This window comes from Psammomys obesus, unplaced genomic scaffold (genome assembly GCF_907164565.1).
Source record: "Psammomys obesus unplaced genomic scaffold, mPsaObe1.curated_primary_1811, whole genome shotgun sequence".
Classification (NCBI taxonomy): Eukaryota; Metazoa; Chordata; class Mammalia; order Rodentia; family Muridae; genus Psammomys; species Psammomys obesus.
Genome location: NW_026596079.1, coordinates 7,707,412 through 7,729,147, shown reverse-complemented (window position 1 = coordinate 7,729,147; position 21,736 = coordinate 7,707,412). Strand labels below are relative to the sequence as shown.

At 41.3% G+C, this 21,736-nt stretch overlaps 1 protein-coding gene across 2 annotated transcripts in view; it reads left to right on the top strand.

Moving 5' to 3' along the window:
• Khdrbs3 (KH RNA binding domain containing, signal transduction associated 3) overlaps window positions 1–21,736 on the top strand; it is a 168,126-nt gene that overhangs the window by 40,416 nt on the left and 105,974 nt on the right. For both annotated transcript variants that reach the window (XM_055626569.1, XM_055626568.1), the window contains exon 2: window positions 18,134–18,252. In XM_055626569.1, coding sequence (XP_055482544.1) covers window positions 18,134–18,252 — 119 coding nt within the window. The remainder of the gene's footprint in view (window positions 1–18,133; window positions 18,253–21,736) is intronic.

Here is a 21,736-nt window from a genome sequence, read left to right as displayed (position 1 = left end):
TGTCTTAGGCCATCACTGGCTCATAGATCATCAGATTGTACTTAACACGGCAAATAGACAACAGACTACCTGCCTAAGGTAGTCACTGTTGGCTTTGTGCACTAAAAGCTCTGTATTTACTCTGATTCTATGTCACTTGCCCAGACAGGCCATGTAAGCAACGAGCGAGTCACACGTTCAGCCTTAGAGTAGATTTGTCAAGTGAAAATCTGGGCTGCATATTCACTGAACTTTATCCTTTAAGATTGAACGACACAGTGAAAACAAATGAGTATCATTGTCTAGCCCTGGCAATGTTATTTTCTTTGTAAGATCCCTAGGCAAGCTTAATGTATAATCCAGTTTACAATATAAATATTTGTACTTTTAAAATGACACCCCTGAATGAAATTCTCAGTTTGGTTGTCCACTGTCAATAGAGGCAGGCAGTGAAATGTGAATGAAATGTGTCTGGAGGACTGCCTAGTATGAAGAGCTTTCTCCAGCTTTAGGTACTTGTGGAGATACTCATTTTCAACAGTTGTATACGTCTATACCAAGATGTATGGTATCCTCCAAGACTGTGACTATTAAAGCATATACTAATTAGTTTTTCATAAGTATGTTGACTTCTGTTATTACTTAGTAGAGCAAGTTTGAGTGACAGAATGCACATTTATGCTGCAGTTGTTATATTTTGCTATTAAATATTTTATGTTCGTTTGGTAGTTTTCAGGTGGCTAAGATTATTGGGCTTTATGTGTGCTCAGCACCAGGCTGTGTTTGGTTACAACATTAAGGTATGTGGGAGAGTGTGTGTGGGGGGCATCTCTTATAGATTCCTTGATGTTTCCATTATGATCTAGTTGTAGCCTTGGATCATTATGTTTATCTTTAAAGTTCAGTTTTAAGTAAAAGTGACCCCGCCAGATATTATACAAAAATGGAACTTAGTCTTTTCAGCTTCTTCCCAAACATTTATTGGCTCTCACCCTTGTTTGTGGGTAGGACAGATTATAGACCTGACCTAAACATGTGTGGTAAAGAGATGATAAATTCTTACTTTGATTTTGTTTTGAATCGGCCACTGTATGTATTATTGTCCATCTAACCAATAGAAAAATATTCATTTGTAATTTTAATAGATATGAAAGTAATAGAGGGTAAAATGCTTGTGCGATATGGTTGTTATAGAATGTTATTAGTGCAGTTATATTTCTATCTCAACGTGTGATAATGCCAGCGGGATAAATGAGAAAGACATTGAATCTTCACACAAAGGAAATGGGTTTTATAATGAGTGTGGTCTGAACAGAACTAATCTCTTTCTTGGATCATTACTCCACCTAATCATAAAACTTTTTTTAATTCAAATCCTTGCAGGGTTCTAATTGGTGACCTCAGAGCCTGATAATTGTTTAAGATAGCTGGTCCTCTGCAGAGTACTTAATGGTGTTTGCAATTAAAAGTGAGAAATGTGCTTTAACCCTGAGGTACAACTAAAAGGTAGATTTTATTTTTTTCTTCAGACTTTAACAGTAATTCTTACTTTCTCCTAGAAGTTATTGACTTAAATCTTTACTAACTCAAATTAACCAAACACAACCTGTGTGTGGGCTTCCTGAATATTTGACAAATGCTTTGGGTTATATTGAAGATAATCTCTTCAGTCTTTGGAGTCATCAAGGGGTTGTTCTGTTCAGGAAGACGCTCCCTGGCTTTCCTGTCATCCTTGCCTGTCTCCATCTTTCTGCTTGTCCTTTTCAGTGGTTTGTTTAAATCACTGGAGCCAATTCTTACCACCTGCTTCATTAAACAAATACTGATTTTTAAACTAATTTCTTCTTATCGTATGAACGTGGATTGGTCAGCCCACATCATTAGTACCAATAAAATTACATGTGACCGTGAGCCCAGTCACTCATCCTCTTTCCATTGGCACAGCTGGGATTGCAGATGTTTGCATGGCTGTGTACCTATTATGCCAGTACCTCCTTTCCTTCTGTTATTTCTCAGTCAACAGTGGGCAGTCAGTGAATGCAGTCAACTTCCTTTCTCTACAGAAGTTTCTGGACAATAAACTTAGTCTATTTTGTTTGCTTACTGCTTGGAAGATTTTGTTTTTTTCTCAAAACCATCATAGTTGTTAGGATGGTATTTTGTGAAACAGCAGAATATTGAGCCAGACAGTCCTGGAGGCAAACTGCAGCTCTGCTGGTTGTTTAATAAGGGGAAGGGAAGTGATAGTTTCTGTTCTGAGCAGTTAGAAGGACTAAAGGAAAGCCTGTATTGCCTAGAATATAGTAATTGCTGAACTTGTTGGATTTCTTCTACTTATGTTAGTTAGGGTCCACCCAGGTCGTCCTTACTCTTTAGCCTTTATTCCTTCAAAAGTGCAGCGAAGATTTTTATTAAGAACTTAGGGTTTGGGGACTAGGATACAATAATTTTTGAAAGCCTTGGAGTAAGGAAATAAACTTAGATTTCATTGATGCAGCAAATAATCTTATCTTTATATTTTTTAAAAAATGTCTTTGTGTGTAAATAACTGTACCAAATTAAGGAGAAATTAAGGGGACCGAGCAAACAATTCAAAGACAAGTGTTGGCAGTGGTGCAGAAACCTTTCATATTCTTGGGGAAAATGTGAAGTTAGTACAGTTCCTATGAAAAATGATATGGAGATCTCAGAATAAAAACCAGGACTGCCATTGAGCCGGCATCTATATGAGAAAGTGCAGCAGTAAGCAGAAGAGATATCTCCTTTGATGCTTCTCCTGCCACTAAAAACAGTAGCCAAGATTTGGAGTCAACTCTCAAGTCGTGGGCTAATAGGTAAAGAAAATGTACAAGCTGCACCTTGTATATAACTCAGGGAACACACTCCAGCCCACTCAATATCTTTACACACTGACACTACTATGCTATAGGAATCCAAAGCTGAGCTTGCCAAGGTGACCAAGGAAGCACAGAAAATGTTTGATTGGCATGGACAGGTTCTTAATTGCTGTCTTTCTCATTGGTGCAGTGTATTTTGTTTTCCAGAGTGATGGTGCTCTCAGAGCTCAGTTTCTCTTTTCTTATGTAAGAATAGAGGGAGGTAGAGCCAACTTAAGTACTGCTGGCCTGTTGTTGTTGTTCTTCTAATGGAATAAATCACAAGTTAGTTATTTGTCAAATGTTAGTAATAATGTGTACAGGATATTAATACAGAAACAGTTTTCTTTAACTAGCTAGTTCCCCAATGATTGACACAGAGAGACTATGATGTATTATTAAGCTGTAAGCACTATGCTGGGCAAGTTCTGAGCTATTCTAATCCTGCTATCCTTAAAACCCATGTAAATGCTTGTCACTTGCCAATCTGATGACTCCCAGAGTCTGCTCCATCAGTTTGTCCTCAGGGCATACTTTCTTGGCCTTGAGCTTCTAATTTCTCTTGTCCAATGGCAAGAGCTCCTCCTCTCCAGCTCTTCTCCTCTCTCTCCTACCTTGAGGTCCCCATATGACCCCAAGCCTAGGAACCTAAGCACTGCCTACTTCTTCTCTGTCCAGTTACAAGCTTCAGCAACTTTATTAAATAATTAACTTTGAATTAGTTAAAGCAAAATTTACATAACAAAAATAGTGTATGTGAGGATGTGCTCATCTGAACCTCAACCAGATCCTGGAGGCCAGTAATTAGCATTAGAATACATAGCTCCAGACCAACCTCCAACAGTTATTGTAAATAGTTGCTTATATGTATGTGTTAATAGTTGTGATACCACTAAGGCTGTAAAATTGGGTTATATTTTTGGAGGTATTTAAAAATTGGCTGGAAAGCCCAAGGACAGTTTTATTAAAGTTCAGGGCTGGAGGGGAGTGTGCATGGACAGGACAGACAAGCTGAAAATCCCACTATTTGTTAGGAAGAAGGGAGATGGAGGGAAAAAAAAACAAAACAAAAACATGTTTTAAGTTTGGCCTGGTGGTCGGAGAAACAGTGAAGAAGCCCAGTGTCAGAGAAATGAAAATTAGTAGGCCTAACCATGGACCGATATTCAGGGGTCTCTCAGTGCCAGGCTTCTGTTGTCATAGGGCAGATAATTGAAGAAGGGACATTGTTTGAAAATCGAAACAGAGGCAGTTTATTAAAAGTGTGGTGACACACTCTTTTAATCCCAGTGCCTCAGAGACAGAGAAAGGCAGCTCTTTGTGAGTTCAAAGCCAACGTAAGCTATATATGGAATTTTAGGCCTGTCAGGGCTCCCAGAATGGGGGTTGTGTAGTGAGTTGAGGAAGGGACTCAAAAATATTGAGTCGGGAGGCCTATAATCCCTGCCACATTTTGTCCTGTTCTTCAGATGAAGCCAAGGCAGTCTTCTGTTGCTAACAGATACTCATTCTGTTGCTAACTGGCTACTTTCTTATGCTAACCTTGGTGTTTCAGTCTCCAATCTCTTCTCCCCTCCCAAACCTGAAATATTTTCATAGTGAGTGTCTCCAAATGTAATGATAATCCAAAATCTCTATTTTGTATTCAGAATCAAAATTCCTCCTGAACAGTAATAGTGACAAAGAGGAAGGAGTGAGGTTTTAGAAATCAACATCCCAGCATTGAGATTCCCCAGGCCTAGGATGTTTTGAGTATCTTAGGCATTTTCTTCTGTGCATGAATGATTATGGCTACCTTGTGGTGTTGTTGCAGGGATTGCCTGCCTGAGAAGTAATCTATAAATAAATTTTAGTGCCCTGTAGCATTATCTTAATTAGGCATAAGATATGCAATTAATAGTTTTATTTTCTTTCCCTTTTCCTTCTCCTTTTTTCTAGACGAATGTGACTGCCATTTCCTATGTGTAGGCTTTAACCTCATTTCTCTAAAAATATTTGTTCTGATTCATGAATATTAGTTTGTTTCCAGGAGTGCTTACTATTTAGAGTGCCACTTTCCCCTCTATTACCGATGTTTACATGTGTCTATCATGAACTTATGCATTCTTATTTGGCAGCAACAGGTGTCTAATCTGCTGTGTCATATTTTTTCTTCTCTTGGAACACTTTGTAAGATTATGGGCTGAATGAGTCAATGGTGGTTAGGCAGGTTTTAGCATATTTAAACCTGGTTGGAATGCTAGCGGTGATCCTTTAGTCCTGTATTACTTAAATATAATTATTTGTACTGAAAACATTTATGTGGTTGGAAGTTAAAATTTTCTTTTCAGAGCAGCAGGTGCAATAACACTAATAATCTGCCAGATAGGGTGGCTGATGGGTGGAGATGCTGTATATATGTCTTTGAAGATTCGTCTTAAACCCAACTTCACAGTTACACTTCCTTTGCACTGGCTTTCTGAACATTGAACACGTATTTCGTTCTCCTTACACAAACTCATTTCTGGATAAATTTTTTTTTGATTAAGAGTTTAGTTTAGTTGGGATGATTGGAAAGGCAGTGCTTTATACCATTCTTCATTGTGTTGGCTGATCTTCATTAGTAAAGGCCTAGTTATCTGCACTGTCATCTCTTTGTGGTGCTGGCTGATCTGTATTGCTTTCTCATAGGTCTCGGACATTCTCATGAATTCCTAAAACAATACCTTTTAAAAACTACTAAGTTGTGACATTTAGGAGAACACTTCATCAGTGGCTACCACCTCTTTTACACTTCCTCAGCTCATTCCATATTTTAAAACAGCTGTTTAACCACCTAGAAACCCTGCACAGAACCTTTCCTCTGTCAGGACAAGGGGCTGGAACACAGCAAAAGTAAAGGAACAGACTTCTTTCCTAGGCTCTTTTCACAAGCTTGTGGACATGGACTACAGTAACACATTGTTCACAGGTTGTGGACAGTGGGAGGCCGGGGCCAGGGAATTAGATACAGAGCTGTGTTGTTGTTGTTGAAGAACTACAAAGTTAAACCAGAAAAAGGAAAAATGTTATCTTTCAAGAACATCCCATCTCAGGGGACACGTAACTTTTGAAGTGCTTCATCATTCAGTCCTCATGTTGACCCTGTAGAATAGGTGCTGTGATCTCAATTTTTCTCTTTTTTTGATGGGTAATCAGTGACACAGATGTGATGACCTTTTAAAAAGATAGCCATACATAGTAAGTATGCTGAATTATTATTTGAGCTCTTGGTTTTGTGTTTCAGTTTCTTCTCCGAGAGTTTGTGTATTAGTCAGGGTTCTTTAGAGAAACAGAACTTATAGAATGAATTCAATATAATCCTAAATATAATAAATCTCATGTACAGTTTACAAGGTTGTGGTCTAGCTAGTTTAACAATGGCTATCGAATAATCAAAGGTTCAGAGATCCAGTAGTTGTTTAGTCCCAGAGGCTGGATGTCTCATCTGGTCTTCAATATACTCTAGACTCCTAAAGAAGTAGGCTTTATTGCCAGTAAAGCAAAGGACTTTACAGTGAGAACAAGAGCAAGCAGCCAAAGAGCAAGAGCATCCTTCTTCCAAGTCCTTTATAGAGGCTGCTAGCAGAAGGTGTGGCCCAGATTAAAGGTAGATCTTTCCACAGGTTAAGGTGAATCTTCCCACCTCAGAAGGTCTAGATTAAAAGTGGTCTTCCCACTTTTAAATCATTTAATTAAGGAAAAACAAACTTTCACAATTGTACCCAGCCACTTGGGTTTTTGACACATACTCACATTTCTTTATGGTATGCTTAATTTCCAAATAAAAATAATAACCAGGTCATAATTATGCCCAACATGGTATAACTATCCCACAAACAACCGCAAACACATTAGATTTTTAACTAGGTCATAATTACATCAACATAACTATCCCTCATACAACTTTAAACACATTATAAATTTTACAGTAGGTGGTAATGTCCCTTGAGATAGATTCTTTTGGTATCTCAAACCTTAAAATATGATAACTATTAAATTCTCTTAATTGATGCTAAATTACATAAATAAGAAACACAATTATCTATACAAACGCATTTTTAAAAAACATGTGACAGAAATACATTGATTATAATCCTCAGTTCTGTCTCTGGTCAAATGGCCTTAGCTGGTATTTTAACACAGCGACTCTCCTCTGCTACCCATTCTGGATTTCATTAGCAAGCACTTAAGCAGGTTGTGGTTCTTTTTCTGGAGGAGTGACCCCTACCTTCATTCCTGATAGGTCTGTCTGTACCCTTTGTTCTTCGGCCTGGATTAGGCTGCCATGGTTTCCCTTTGACCTTAATCACAGGACTTTATAGCAGCAAGAAGAGAACTAAAGGATCTTTTGCACTCTAGACATAATAATTCTTACCTCTGTTGTGGAGAAGCAATCCAGTTTCCCCTTGGTAATCTGGATCAGTTACCCCACCTAACACTCCTTTCTTAGGTTGACTTAAGGGCATCAGAAGCTCAAAGTTACCGGGGGGGGGGGGGGGGTCTGAGATTCTAGCTATTGGAATGTTTGTGTATCTCCTGATAGGAACACCCCTCTCTGGAACTAAACCTTCTTGGCCAGCAGAACTTAGGGCCAGGGGACAAGATGCACAGTTTTTCCTAGTGGGCTTTTAGGGATGATAGTGAGTAGAACTATTCCTTTTTCACCCCTTGATTCCAGGAACCATAGATCCTGGCTATGGAAGAAACCATAACATACAATGGACACTGATTCAAAGCATATATCACCTTCTGAAGAACCCTGACCTAGACCTCCAGGCTGCTGCCACCTAGTTGGTGTTGTAACTGTGTCTTCAAAAGGCCATTCCATCTTTCTATAAGCCAGCTGCTTCAGGATGGTGGGTACCATGGTAACATTGGTGGATTCCATGATTATGGGCTCATTGTTTCCCTTCTTTGGTTATGAAGTAAGTTCCTTGGTGAGAAGCAATACTCTGTAGAATACCATGATGGTGGTTAAGGCATTTGGCAAGTCCACAGTTAGTAGCATTATATGCAAGAAAGTCAAATTTATAATCAGAATAAGTGTCCATGCCAATAAGAGCAAAGTGTTGTACTTTCCATGGAGGAAGTGGTCTAGTGTAGTCAACCTTTCACCACGTCACTGGAATCAGCATCATTCAATAGACCCTAGCAAGTCGGGACTGTTCCCTTTACCCAGTGTATAATTACCCTTGAAAAAGGGCATAGGTCACTTTTGGGAAGGACAGGCGAAAGGTTAACAGTAGAACTGGAGGAAGGCTAACAATAGGCTAACTCTTCGGCATATTATCAAGGACAATTTGACAACCAAGAATAGCAACCACAATTCTTAGGTAAGAAGTTAGTGCTTAACATTGAACTCAAGGGGTTCGTATTTCAGAGGTATGGCCTGTCTGCCATCACTCTTCCTACTATTGTAGGTTCTGGACCATAGGATCAATTTTTGCTGTTCTTTAAAATGGTAAAATTGATCTATTGTTTTGCAGGGGAACCATGTAGAGCAGCAAGTCTTCTCTGAGTGAATCACCTATGCCTTTGGCGCACATATGATTGTGTGTGTGTGTGTCTCTGCGCCTGCTTTTTTTGGTCCATGGCTGCTTCTGTTTGAATTTCTTGTCTTCATTTAATTTTGTAGGGTACTTTGTCAGTAGAGGACTCTTTCTTAGCTCTTTCATTTGGGCTTGGGTCTTGATCTGTTCTTGATGTAACACAAAATTCCTTTAGCTCCACTTTCAAACCTCACAGGCAATCATTGTCATTGAGGTTTTGTCATTTCAAGCTCCTCCTGATGTAGAAACAGCACTTCTCACAGAAAAGCCAAACTGCAGGAGAGTAAAGGAGGAGCAGATGTGCCTACATTCACAGAGCCTGGGGACACTTGGGTGTTACAGCTCCCAGAACACTGCCACATCTCATTTCAAATGAGACAGAAATTGTTAGTTGTTCATAGTAGCTGATGTTGTGAGATAAGTGCACCTGAGAACACACACAGACATGCTTAGAGCTGAGTAGAACATCTGTATTGCTGACTGGAGGCTGCATGGGAACTTCTCAAATCTCGCAGCCCCGAGCCCCTCTGCTCTCTGTCTTTTATTCCCAAAAAGCGCATCCTGACTGTTACATTGAACTTAGTAAGAAGCAGAACTATGGAAGCCAAAAAGCAGGGTTAGTGCATTTGGGATCTTTTCCACTGGGGTACTTTCCTGGAACTGTTGACTTAGCCTTTGTTCCTGTTTTGGCAGGTATTATAGCTGACATGCTGGGTTTCCAGGCCTGAATGATGCTTCTAAGACAGCATAAAGTCTGCTAAGTTCTGGGGCCTACTAAAATCTGGGACCCTGTTGCACAGAGAAATGGCAGAAACAGACCAATGAAGTAAAGAAGGATATATGTCATGTTACAGCAGGGGTGAACATCGAGGTCCCTGTAATGTATGTCACATACAAATTACAAGAGATCGCTGTTGTGCATTTGCACACATGAGGTCTGCAGGGAATGGTTGTTGAACAGGCGTAGTGTTTCATCTTTGCCAGAGGATGAAAAGTTCTGTGCTCTGTATCAGTGAGCATGTGCTTCCCAAGACTGAGTTGCACACCCAGAAGTGCGATAGGTAATCATAGTAAAACCCATGTGTTCTTTAAAGAGAAAAAGAAAAGGCTTGGTGTCCAGTGTTAGATCATCTGCATTGGAATCCTGTTTCTCCTCTTTATTAACCTGCCTTTGCCTGGCTTCCTAAGCCTGGGCATCGTGCTCTGTAAGATGATGTAAGAGATGAAAACTTCTAGAATAGAAAGAGAACCCACAGCCATGGGCGTGATGACCTATTGTTCCCAAAGTTAAAATAGTCAAGTTGGCATTGGTGATTTCCCACCACTTCCTGAAGGAGTGGACATGGTCACATGTTGGGAAAGCAGTCTACAGGGTAAGACAGACTTTAAATATGACAAAATAGCTGAGGAATCATCAAAGAACAATGTGCAGAGACTGGCAGGTTGTCTTACTACAAATTGGAATTTCAGCTAGACACAGTGCATCATGTTCTAGCATAGGAAACGAGGCTGATGTGGTGAGGGTCATGACGGTACACCACGGAGAAGAACGGAAGGAAGGCAGAATGTGAAGGTACCTCTGTGGTGATTTCAATAGGACATTCAGTATTGGGTCCCATGCTTCTCTGAACAAAGCATGTACCTCATTGGCAGCTTTCTCCTCAGTCCTCTGTCTACTTTTAAATGAACCACGTTCATTGCCCATTGCTGCTCATTCCATTAGCTTACACCCTTTCCATGTCTTTACCCACATCTCTGGGTGTCTGAATTCCACTTTCAATGCAGTGCCCAATCCTCTTTCCCTTAGGATGCTTCTGCTACCTCAGCTGATTTTAGAGCAACTTCTTATTTGTTATGAACTGTCACTATTTCATCTTGATGTGAATTACCTGGCCTGCTTTCTCATGCTTTTGTCCCCATTCCTCTTCTGCACAGAACTAAAGAACCTGTCTTCCTATTTTAATCTGTCCATTGTTCTGTGAAACGTAGGGCCTGTCATCAAGACCTACATCTAACCCTAGTAAGGGGAATAGGGACTATTTCGGACATGAACTCAATGGCGGGCTCTTTGACACCCCCCATCCCCCGCCGGAGGAGCAGCTCTGCTAGGCCACAGAGGAGGACTTTGCAGCCAGGCCTGAAGAAACCTGATAAACCAGGGTCAGATGAAAGGGGAGGAGGCCCTCCCCTATTAGTGGACTTGGAAAGGGACGCGGAGGAGATGAGGGAGGGAGGGTGGAATTGGGAGGGAATTATGGAGCTGGGATACAAAGTTAATAAACTATTAAAAAACAAAACAACAACAACAACAAAAAGATAACACTGAAAAAAAAAATGACCTACATCTACTTTTTATAGCCTTTTGATGGCAAGATTTTGTGTCATTATAAGAAATGCTGAGACCTTAGGGTTTTCACTGTGTTGGTAAGTAGCCTTTCAGTAGTGTTTTCCAGGACCTCCTCCCCTCACTGGGAAACCCACATTCATTTGCCTATAATTCTTCTCCTCTGTATCTTTTAAGAATTTAAGCCTGAATTTTCTTGCTTTTTCAGTAATCTTGCACATTCCAAAGCTGTTAACTAATTCCTTCTATAACATTTTATACATAATATTACAAATTTGTCTCTTTGCCCCAGTCTCTAGATTCTGTCCTAGTACGTGGTGTGTCTCAGAACTAAGTAGACTTTAGATAAATGCTAGTCAGTGTTCTGGCTACAGGTGAATGTCAGATCATTGAACATTACTGATTCTCAAGGTATTTTGCATATAGTTTCTACACACTATCTGTATTGTATTTAAGTGAGATGCATTTTGGGTGAATCCCCTTTACAGTTTCAGTGAAAAGGCCAGGAAAGAAGTAAGTGAGATGTGAATAGAGCACAGCTTTTATGTTCCCAGCTAATGTGTAAAACTTACGTGTGGCCAAGTCTTCATAAATTTATGAAAATTGGTTTTCTAATTTAAAACAATTCTCTAGAACTTGATTTAAATTTTATGTTTTAAATTGATAATAATGGTATCTACTTTTAAAATACAGTTGGTTACCATTTTCTTATTTACTGTGAGGAGATAATGTGTGTACACAGTGTGAACATGTATCTTTGGGCATGTTTTTAGAGGATTAGTATATATTGGTATATTTTATGTATTAGGGTAAAAAGAGAATAGTTTTTATTCTTTGCTTCAGAAGCTTTGGGCCAGGAAATAACCAGATTAACAAATGCTATTACTTACTTTTCTCACTGTTTTGACCAAATACCTAATAAAAAGAAATTTGAAAGAGGAAGAGTCTATTTACTCCATTGTTCTCGGGGATGTAGGCCATCCAGGTTGAGAATGTGTGGGTACGCAAGGTAACAGTTTATGGCTGCCGGTCCCATTGTAGCGACTCGCTGGGAGTAGAGAGTAGATAGGAAGTTAAGCATAGTACTAAAGCTCAAGCCCTCTCCTGACTCCTGACAGCAAAACTCCATCTCCTAGGATCCTACACTCTTCTAAGACATGCGTGAACAGCCAGGGACCAAAGGTTCAAACACATGAACCATGGGAACGTATTTTACATTCAAACAAAAGATAAAATGAAACTAAAGCATATTTACATATACTGAAACCTTTTTGGAGATGAAAGAGATTTGGCCTCAGTAGCTTGAAAACAGTGTTACTGGCCTCTATATCAGTGGTTCTCAACTTACAGGTCACCACCCCTTTGGGGTTCCAGTGATTCTTTTACAGGGTCACTGACAGTCATTTGAAAACACAGATGTTTACAGTACAAGTCATAATAGTAGTGAAAGTACAGTTATAAAGTAGCAACAAACATAATTCTATGGTTGGGATCACTGCAACACGGGCGTCTGGACTAAAGGGTCACAGCGTTAGGAAGGTTGAGACCCACACGGACTTATTTCTGGATGGGAAGGTGGCACTGTATTTAGGTAAGGTGTGTGATGCCAAATGTGATCTGAGAACAGTGAAAGTCAGATCCTCAGTACATCTTTCCTGGAAATCAGGTGGAATCCTTGTGCTGGTGACTTCATTTTTCGTAGCCATCAAAAGGGATGCTTGGATCTGGAGGAGCATGTAGGAATATGAGCCACTTTTCTTTCCTGAGTAGCATAGGCTTGAGAATGTGAAACTGCCAACTCAGACTAACAATAAACAATAGACAGTTGTCATGGTTTTAGGCGTTGTCTGGAAGAGTTGCACCCCCGTCTCATTGTGCTTTACTCTCTTCGTGAAAACATCAGACTACTATATAATCACCCAATATACATATAGTGAAAATTGTAGTTGTTGGCCTGGAGGGATGAGATTGTTCGGTAATGAAAGTGGAAATGCAAGGCAGGTGTGACAGCCCAGCTTTAGCTTCAGCCACGGAGGCAGAGATGGGATCCCCAGAGCAGCCTAGTTAAAAAGACTAGCAATATCAGTGAGTTCTGGGTTTGATTGGGACTCCTTGCTTCAATGAGGTTTTGTTTTGGGGGGGGGGGGGGGTCAGAATATCAAGGATGATTTCCTATTCTAATGTAACCTCCACAGAACACTTTCAAACTCATGAGCATGTATACCGACCCACGCATGTACTCAGAATATCAAGGATGATTTCCTATTCTAATATAACCTCCACAGGACACTTTCAAACTCATGAGCATGTATACTGACCCACGCATGTACTCACACTCATGCAGAAGCATACATACATGCATGCATATCACACACCAACATGAAAAATGGGGGAAAATCTAACTGTTTTAATGGAAATTTTAGTTTGCCTAGTTTGTTGACTTTTGTGTTAAAGGTTATTTCTAATTAGTACATAAATAAATAAGAAGAGATAGGATTTATTTTCTTTTACTGATTAAAGCTGAAGTCTTAGATTGAACTCAGTGAAGCAGCTGACTTGCGACTTGTTGCTGTTTTATTTTTTTAATTCTTTGAGTGTCAAATGTATACAGTTATGATCATATCCTCCTCCAGTTCCCCCAGGTTCCCTCTTCCAACTACAAGACCTTCCCCCATCCTCCAACTTTATATTGGTTCTTTGTGAGTTTCACATCATATACCCCAGTCCCACTCATCTTCTTGTCCTTTCATAAAGGCCTTTTATTGGCCTTTCATATTGCAACCTCCCCCCACAAAATTAAAAAAAAAAACACAAAAGCAAACAAAAAACAAAGCATGTGAAACATCTCATCATGAAAACTATGCTATGTCACAGCACGTCCCACAGTATAAGTCTCTGTCCACACATTTTCACTTGCAAATGTTCATTGCAATGAGTCAGTGGTCTCTTTCGAGATCCCTGGCTTCTGAGACACCATCAACATTGGATCCTCACTTGGTCTTCTTTCAGTTATTGCCCTGTGTCATGGAGATCCTGCAGCTTTGGATGCAGGACCTGCCCTTTGACATGCTCCAGCAGTTCATAGATGGAGTAGATTGGGAGGTTGGCCAACTCAGAGCCCTGGATGTAGGCCTGGGTGGTAGCCGAGTTGGTCAGCCTGCCAGCTCTCCAGCACCCACACCACCAGGGCAAGCTCTCCAGGACTGCTCAGGCTAGGCCACCCAGGGTACGCAGTAGGCAGCATAGAGGGGAGTTAGGCATCACCTTCATACACACACCACCTCACGGTGGACAAGGGGCTGGGCCAGCTCTCTTGTACTTATATCCTTGAGGCCTGCTCACCTGCCTTGCCTCCAGAAGGGCAAATCAAGTGAGCATTTGTGCTGCCCAAGTGAAGTGCAGGGCCTGTTCTCACCAGTGCTGCAGCTGGTGAAGGACAGAGCCACCTCACCTACTATCATGACTGTAGGGTCAGCTCTCCCAACTGCCTCAGGTGGCGAAGGATGAGAAGTTGGAAGGCATCACCCCCATACCCATGCCACCTCATGGCTGATCAGTGGCGGGGCTAGCTCACCTGCACTGCCAGGGTCAGCTCTGCTGTGCTGACCAGGTGAGGTGCAGGGCCTGTTCTCCTGAGTGCTGCAGCTGTTGAAGGACAGGGATAGCTCTCCAGTGCTCATGACTCTGTGGGCATTCAGTACTGCCATGGAGATGGGTGGGAGGGGCAGCAGATAAGTGACTGGTCAACTCTACCACACCTCTGCCACTAGAGTCAGTTCCACTGTTCTCGGCAAGGAGCTGGGCCTGCTCTCTAGAGTGTCACTGCTGGTGAGAGGTGGTGTCACCTCTCCAGAGTGCCACAACCAGTGAGAGGCATGGCCATTTCTATAGAGACACTGGGCACCCAGGTGGTCCCGGCAGCTGCCTGATCATGGATGTCTCCATATTCTGTAGTGGTAAAATGAGCCCTGCACATTGATACCAACCCCTGCCACTACACAGCCAGGAGCCCAGACATAGCCCTAGGCAGCAGTTTGGGCTGGAACCTCACCATGGTCCCAGGTGGTAGTGCTGACCACTCACAACAGGCTACTCTTCTCCACCCACGAGTCTCCAGTTCCATTTCTCTTCATAATGCTCAAGTTGCTCCACTTCTCTTTCTCTCCCATCTGTCTTCCACATACTCACACATTGTGGTGGCTTCCACGGCAGGCTGGGCTTGAGGCTGGTGGCCTCTGGGTGACATTTGGCAAGCAGGTGTCTATAGCTTGTTTGTGCCATGAGGCAGAGGGCAGGTCTCTGGTTGGCATGGCAGTCCACAGGACTATCTGTCCTCCTCTTCCAGTGCTGCCTGTATGGTGGTAGGCAGGGCTCTGTGTGTGTATGGCCTGCCAGTGCCCGTGGGCTAGAGGGCTGGTCTGAGGGTGTTTTTCCCTGCCTGCATCTCGTGGCATGGCAGAATGCAGACCTCTGTCTTCCTTCTCCGTACTGCACTGCCTAGATTTGGTTTGATTAGATTTTTATGTGTCTTAGGCATTTTACAGCTTTGGCTATCAAGTGAGCTAGGATGAACAAAGATCTGTCATTTGTTCTGCTGACTGATATAAGAACAACACTAACAACATGTTTCTTTGCCCATTGCTGGGAATTTTCTACTCTTTCTTTAGAAAATAACACAGTAACTCCAATTAATGTTGCCCATAAATGCATGAGTGTGGGACATTCACTGGAGTGGTCAACCTACCAGAGGCTAGCTCCTCTTCTCCAGCTTCTATCAGCTGCCCCTGGTGTCTCCACAGGTAGGAACGAGGCCTATGGACTCCTCCCCCATTCATATTGGAATTTCGGCTGGCTTGTGCACAGGTAACTACAGCTGCTCTGAGTTCATGAGTGCAACAGCCATGTCATGTCCAGGGAATTGCATTTCACAGCACTTCTTCCCACGCACCTTCTTATATGTTTTCTGCCTCCTCTTCCAAGAGTCATGAAGGGTTGGGGATGGTGTTTAATAAACAGGTCCTACTTTTGGCTGAATACTCAGAGATTTTTTTATCTCAGCAACCTGCTGCCCAATGTAAAAAGAATGCTTTCTGGCTGAGGCTGAGAAGAGCCCAGACCTGTGGGTATAAGCTTAGTATTTAGAAGGCATTTGATAGCATGGCCATCAAACTTAACAGTAAGCTCTACTCTAGGGTGTGTTATCTTCCTCCCAAGTGCCTGGCATGGACTTTTGGACAAGGGCTGCAATACCATGCCAGGTGTGAAAGTTCCCTGCTGTCAAGCAGACCTCAGAGCTAGTCGGAAAGCAGATGAGTACTCCATGACACTTAGGCCCCTTCTGCACAAGTGACATGTCTTCCCTTTCTGGTTGGTACTGCAGTATGCAAAGTCCATTGTGGGGTCAGACCATTGATGTCTTTTGTCTCCCAGCAGCCTAATGAAAGCTGGCCAGTGGAGAGAACGTTTCTTCATAGGGTTTCAGGTGACTTCTTTATATCCTTTGACAAACATTGATGGTGTCTTTAGCAGTTTGGTCTTACTTAATGGTTATGACAGGTACCAAGAGCAGTGGTGTGGCCAGTGTTGTTTTGCACACCTCTGGGGAGGTGCCCTGTGCCTGCTGCTGAAGTTTTTATTTAATAGCCGTGTCTTCAGGGAGCAGCACTGTCCATTTCTGCTTACTTCCTCCATTTAAACTACTACTTTAGAAACACATTTTGAAATTATCCTACTAACCAGTAAGTTCCCATAAGGCTTTTTCATGCAACCTTAGTTTTGGTTAACCCATCTCCTCCAACCCCACCCCCATTTTACACCTTTAACCCCCACTATGCCACCCTCTTCTTTCACAGGTCATGTGTTCCACCCTTTTCTCCAACAACATTTTTATTGGGTTATAAGATAGATTTTTTTTTAATATGCCTTTTCTCTAGGTTACCCAAAGGACTCAATGCTTTTTATTGAAGACTGAAAATTAATTTGTCATAGTCTATTAAACTATCAATCCTGAAAATTTCCAATTTTGTGTTTATTTATGGAAAATGCCTGAATGTTTCTCCTCTTCAGATCCTATCCTTTGTCTTTTTCTCCCCCACCATTCTAGCCTGTGTTGCAGTGTTTCTTGATACCATCAGCCCTCGAATATCATTCAGGTACCCTTTGGGGTACCTGTTCTTGAGATGGAGTTACAGTAGGACATGTACACACATGCACACAGTGCTTCTGCATCCTCCCAGGGCAGAGACAGGGACAGGGACAGGGGAGAAAGAGTATGAGGGAGAGAGTCAGAGAGAGACACACATACAACCAGAGAGAGACAAAATGATGTATGCAAGTCTCCATTTGCACACCTTCAGTTCTTTCTCTTTCTCTGCGCCTGTGTCTTGTACTTGTTGGGGGTGAAAGTCTATATTGCTTGTGGAAATACTTGACTATGCCACTGGTACACAACTAGAGACAGTACACAAAATGAGTAAAAACATGCCATTTCTATATTCTGAAACTGCAAGTGGCAGGTGGTAGGCAGTAGATGTTTGTAGAAGTAGGCTTTACTTGGAGAAAGTTGGGTTGTGGTGAGGGATGCTACCTCCATTCTTCCTATTTATAGTAATAGAGTTGTCTCTATGCACTTTGTGAGGACCGAGCCAGGACAGATTAATTTTCCTGTTCCTGCTACTTCTCTGAGGAAGGAGAATCAGTGAGTTTCAGATGGATGAACCTTGAAACAGGATGAGATTATTCCAGCATCAGGGGGAAGGGGGTGAATTACAGAATACAGTATGCTAACTTACAATAGACTGTGATGTGTAAGGAGGGGGCCTGAAGTTGGGAGCAGGCTGACCGAAGGCTGTCTATGTTATCCAGGCTAACTTAGAGTCAATTTTCAAAAATTATAAAAATATTGAAATAAAAATATAATTACATCGTTTTTGTTCTTCCCTTTCTTCCCTCTCTCACATCACCCTTGCTCTTCGGATTTGTGTCTTGGAGCCAATTCTTGATAGGACTAGATTTAGACTGCCAGGCCACAGCAGTAATCAGGGTGCTGGGGCTGCTCAACACTTAGCTGAGAACAGGATGGGGTAGTTCCTGTGAGGCTTACTTACTATTTTATGTTTGTCCATGTATACCTTTGTTAGCATAATGTAGCTGAAGGCTGCCTTGAGAGCCACATTTCGTGCACTTTTAACTTACTAAGATTTCATTGGTAAAATGGAAGATGTGTCATTACCTGAAAAAGAAAAGTCATGTCGACTTAAGGGTCCTTATTTCTGCATTTGATTTCCTTCCACAGTGGAGCTGATCAGACTCCACACCTGCAGTTCTGGGTCACATGCTTCATGGGTATCTTTTTGCCTTCACAGAAATAGAAAAGTTTCAAAAGGGAGAAGGCAAGGATGAAGAGAAGTACATTGATGTGGTGATTAATAAGAACATGAAGCTGGGACAGAAAGTGTTGATTCCTGTAAAACAGTTTCCCAAGGTAAGGCGTGTGCCGTGGACTGCTGTTAACCTGAGCCCCAGGAGCAGATGCTGCAGCCGAGGCTCTGACCTTCACATGCTTGAGGATAACTACAGCTGCATAATGAACTGAGAGATTTGATTCTTTTGTTTGACTTAGTAGAAATAGTGAAGTCGTAAGAAATATGCTTATGCCATACTAGTCATGTGCACAGCCTGCCATTCTTTTCATTTTCCTCATGTAAAATATAAAATTGAGTGGTTTAGAACTGAAATTGTTTATGTGAGATGCATAGAACATTAGACATATGCATACTTAAAGAACACCTGTTGGCGCAAGCTTTCTTTTGGTGTCTGTATATGGTTCAGACACAGTGTTTTTTAATCTCATTGTTCATCCCTTTGTATGGCAGAATGATAATCCTTACCTAGTGTACTAGAGCTAGTTTAGATGATTTTCATTTTGATGTACTACATACATTGCATGAGTGTTTTACTACAAGCCATTTTGTGACAGGTATTTTCATTTGTCTGGCCAAATGCCAAGTATTGAAATTGAGCTATGTTCAATTTTTCAAAGAATTACCTTGTTTTTTCCCCCAAAGTGGTTGCATAATGTGATGTGTCCATAGGTAAAGTGTTTGTTTGAATCAATATGTCGCAGTATCACGCGTTTTGTTATTATTATTCATTCTGTTGTTTTTTTCTTGTGTGTGTGATCTTACATTTCCCTAGTGAGTTAGAACATTGTCTATTTGGGTCTGCTATTGTCAAGGTCACAGTTTTGACCCATTGATCTCTGGGCTACATGTGCTTTTATGGTTGACTGGTTGGAACTGTTTACAGGTTCTAGCTACAAGTCTTTTTTAAGTGTGTACTTTGCAAATGTTTGGCTCAGTCTTTGGCTTGCTGTTTTTAATTTGTTGACTCTTCAAGGAGTCTGTCATTTTTTTCAATGTTTTATTTTATAATTACTTCCTTCAATACACTTAAGAAAAAAATATTAGAATCTTTAATAAATTGTAAATACATTCTTCTGTTTTTTTTTTTTAATGAAAATTCTTTTTTAATTATCATTTTAGCTTTTACCTTAAGGGCCATGAGTTTTGTAAACTGTGTAACTTAAATGTTTGCTGTGTCTTCCAGAAATCCCTTTGTTAGAATCTTAATCTTAGACTTTACTGTCACTCATGTTTGGAGGTGGGACCTTTGGAAGGCACAAGAATTATATAGTTCATGAAGGGTTCCCACAGTGATGACATTAGTTGCTTTTAAACACAGGTAGAGAAAGACTGGGAAGGTGACTCAGTGGGTACAATGTTGTTTAGGCATGAGGCCCTGAGTTCAGATCGCCATTTCCCATGGAAAGGCTGGTGATAGCAGCATGCTCTGTAACTTTATCTGTGGTTGGTTGGATACGGGAAGCCAGCCAAAATAATGAACTGTGGATTCCCTAAGAGAAATTGTCTCAAAAACTAAGTGGAAAGCAATGCACATCAATAACCACCTGACTCACATATATACTAAAATAACATAAAGAGAGAAAGAGGAGGAAGAGTCACCCAAACTAGTATGTATGCTATTTGCATGTGATATTTGCATTCATGTTGTACAGTGCCACAAAGTCCCTTAAAGTGGTAAGCTGACCATTCTCCAGTGGAAAAATCACACAACCAAGAATATTTGAGCAGCACAAATTGGTTTTGAAGAGTTATTTTTTAAAAGGAGGGAGAAGGCAGACACAAAGATGGTGGCTAGGGAAGGGGTGTGTGTGAGGGACTAATAAGAAACCCTCCCCTACCAGTGGACTTGGGGAGGGGAGCGTGTAGAGAAGATAGAGGAAGTGAGGGGTTGGGAGGGGAGGAGGGAGGGAACTCGAGGGGGGATACAAAGTAAATAAAGTAAAGTATAAAAAATAAAAAAAAGAATAAAAGCATTGGAAAGAAAAAATAAATTGTACTAAATAATAAAGAAAAATTTTAAATATTTATAACACACACACACACACACACACACACACACACACACACACTGCAAATTCTGGTACTCTGCTCTGGGATGTCTCAGCCTACTGTTAGCCAGGAAACATCACCTCTGTTCAAGTATTTTGTTACAACAGCGGAAGATGGGATGCGGCAGAAGTCAAGCTTGTTTTCTCCCCACGAGAGTATTTGCAATTCTCATCAGATTTGCTGCTTTCTATCCGTGGGTTGATTTAGCACCTTTGGTACATATCAAATGGCTGAGGAAGTGAGGTTTACTTCTTGTGCTTCATTTTGTTCCCCTGATGTATTTATGGATCCTTATGCCAGGACCACAGTCTTGTTTCCTGAAGCTTTTTATGGAGAGGCATGAATGGCTGAGTTTAGACCTTCCCTTTCAGGATTCCTTACATATGCTGGATCTTTTACAGTCCTGTTAAATTTAAGAATTCATTCATGGACTTGCACAAAATGACCTGCTGCATTCTGGCTGCACCTGTGTTCTGTCTCTTACTCTGGAGACTTCACCCTCTTCCCAGATCTTACTCTTCCCTGGGTGAGTGTGGCACAGCTGTCCATTTATGGAGACATGCTCAGATTCTTCTCAGTACAGGTCGTCTGTGCCGGCTTCGATAGTGATAGTTATTCACTAATCAGAAACTGTGTATTTTAAACTATTTATTTTCTAAGCTTGTAGCACACCATTTGCTATCCTTATTATCTGTTTCTTCTTTCTTTTGCTAAATTCCTAGTTTTATTAAGTTGTTTGGTAGATTTGTTAGGATCTCTAGTTACATAATCATACTGTCTGCAGAAGCTGCTTTACTTCCTCCTTATTTGTATTTGTGGTAAAATACTGAACACTGGCGGTAGAGGTAGAGCAGGAGCTCTTTGCTTCTTAAAAGAAGAAGCATGTATGATTCTCTTACCTTTCATCTTTGCTTCACGCTTATTGGTGAAGTGTATGAGAACAAATGAAGATGAGCTTCTAATTTTCCCATAGTTGCTTGTCCCATTCACTACTCTGTGGAGAAAGCCTGCCCCTAACGTTTGGGTGTAATCAGGGCAGGAGTCAGGCGCTCCTGCTGACTCTCTACCCACTGCTGCACCTATTACCTACTTTTCTCACAAGTGATGTGCTCCATCTTTATAACTCAGGGAAGTTTCTTAATTAGCAGATTAAGACAGTCTTTTTTTCTTTTTTTTCTGTTTTTTTCTTCTTTTAATTTTTAAAAATAATTTTTATTTTTTTATATTAATCACAGGTTATTTACTTTGTATTCCCAGCCATAGCCCCATCCCTCATTCCTTTCTAATCCCACCCTCCCTCCCTCATCTCCTTCATCTCCCTGCCCCTTTCCAAGTACACTGATAGGGGTGGTCCTCCTCCCCTTCCATCTGACCCTAGTTTATCAGGTATCTTCAGGACTGGCTGTAATGCCCTCTTCTGTGGCCTAGCAAGGCTGCTCCTCACTCGGTGTGTGTGTGTGTGTGTGTGTGTGTGTGTGTGTGTGTGTGTGTGTG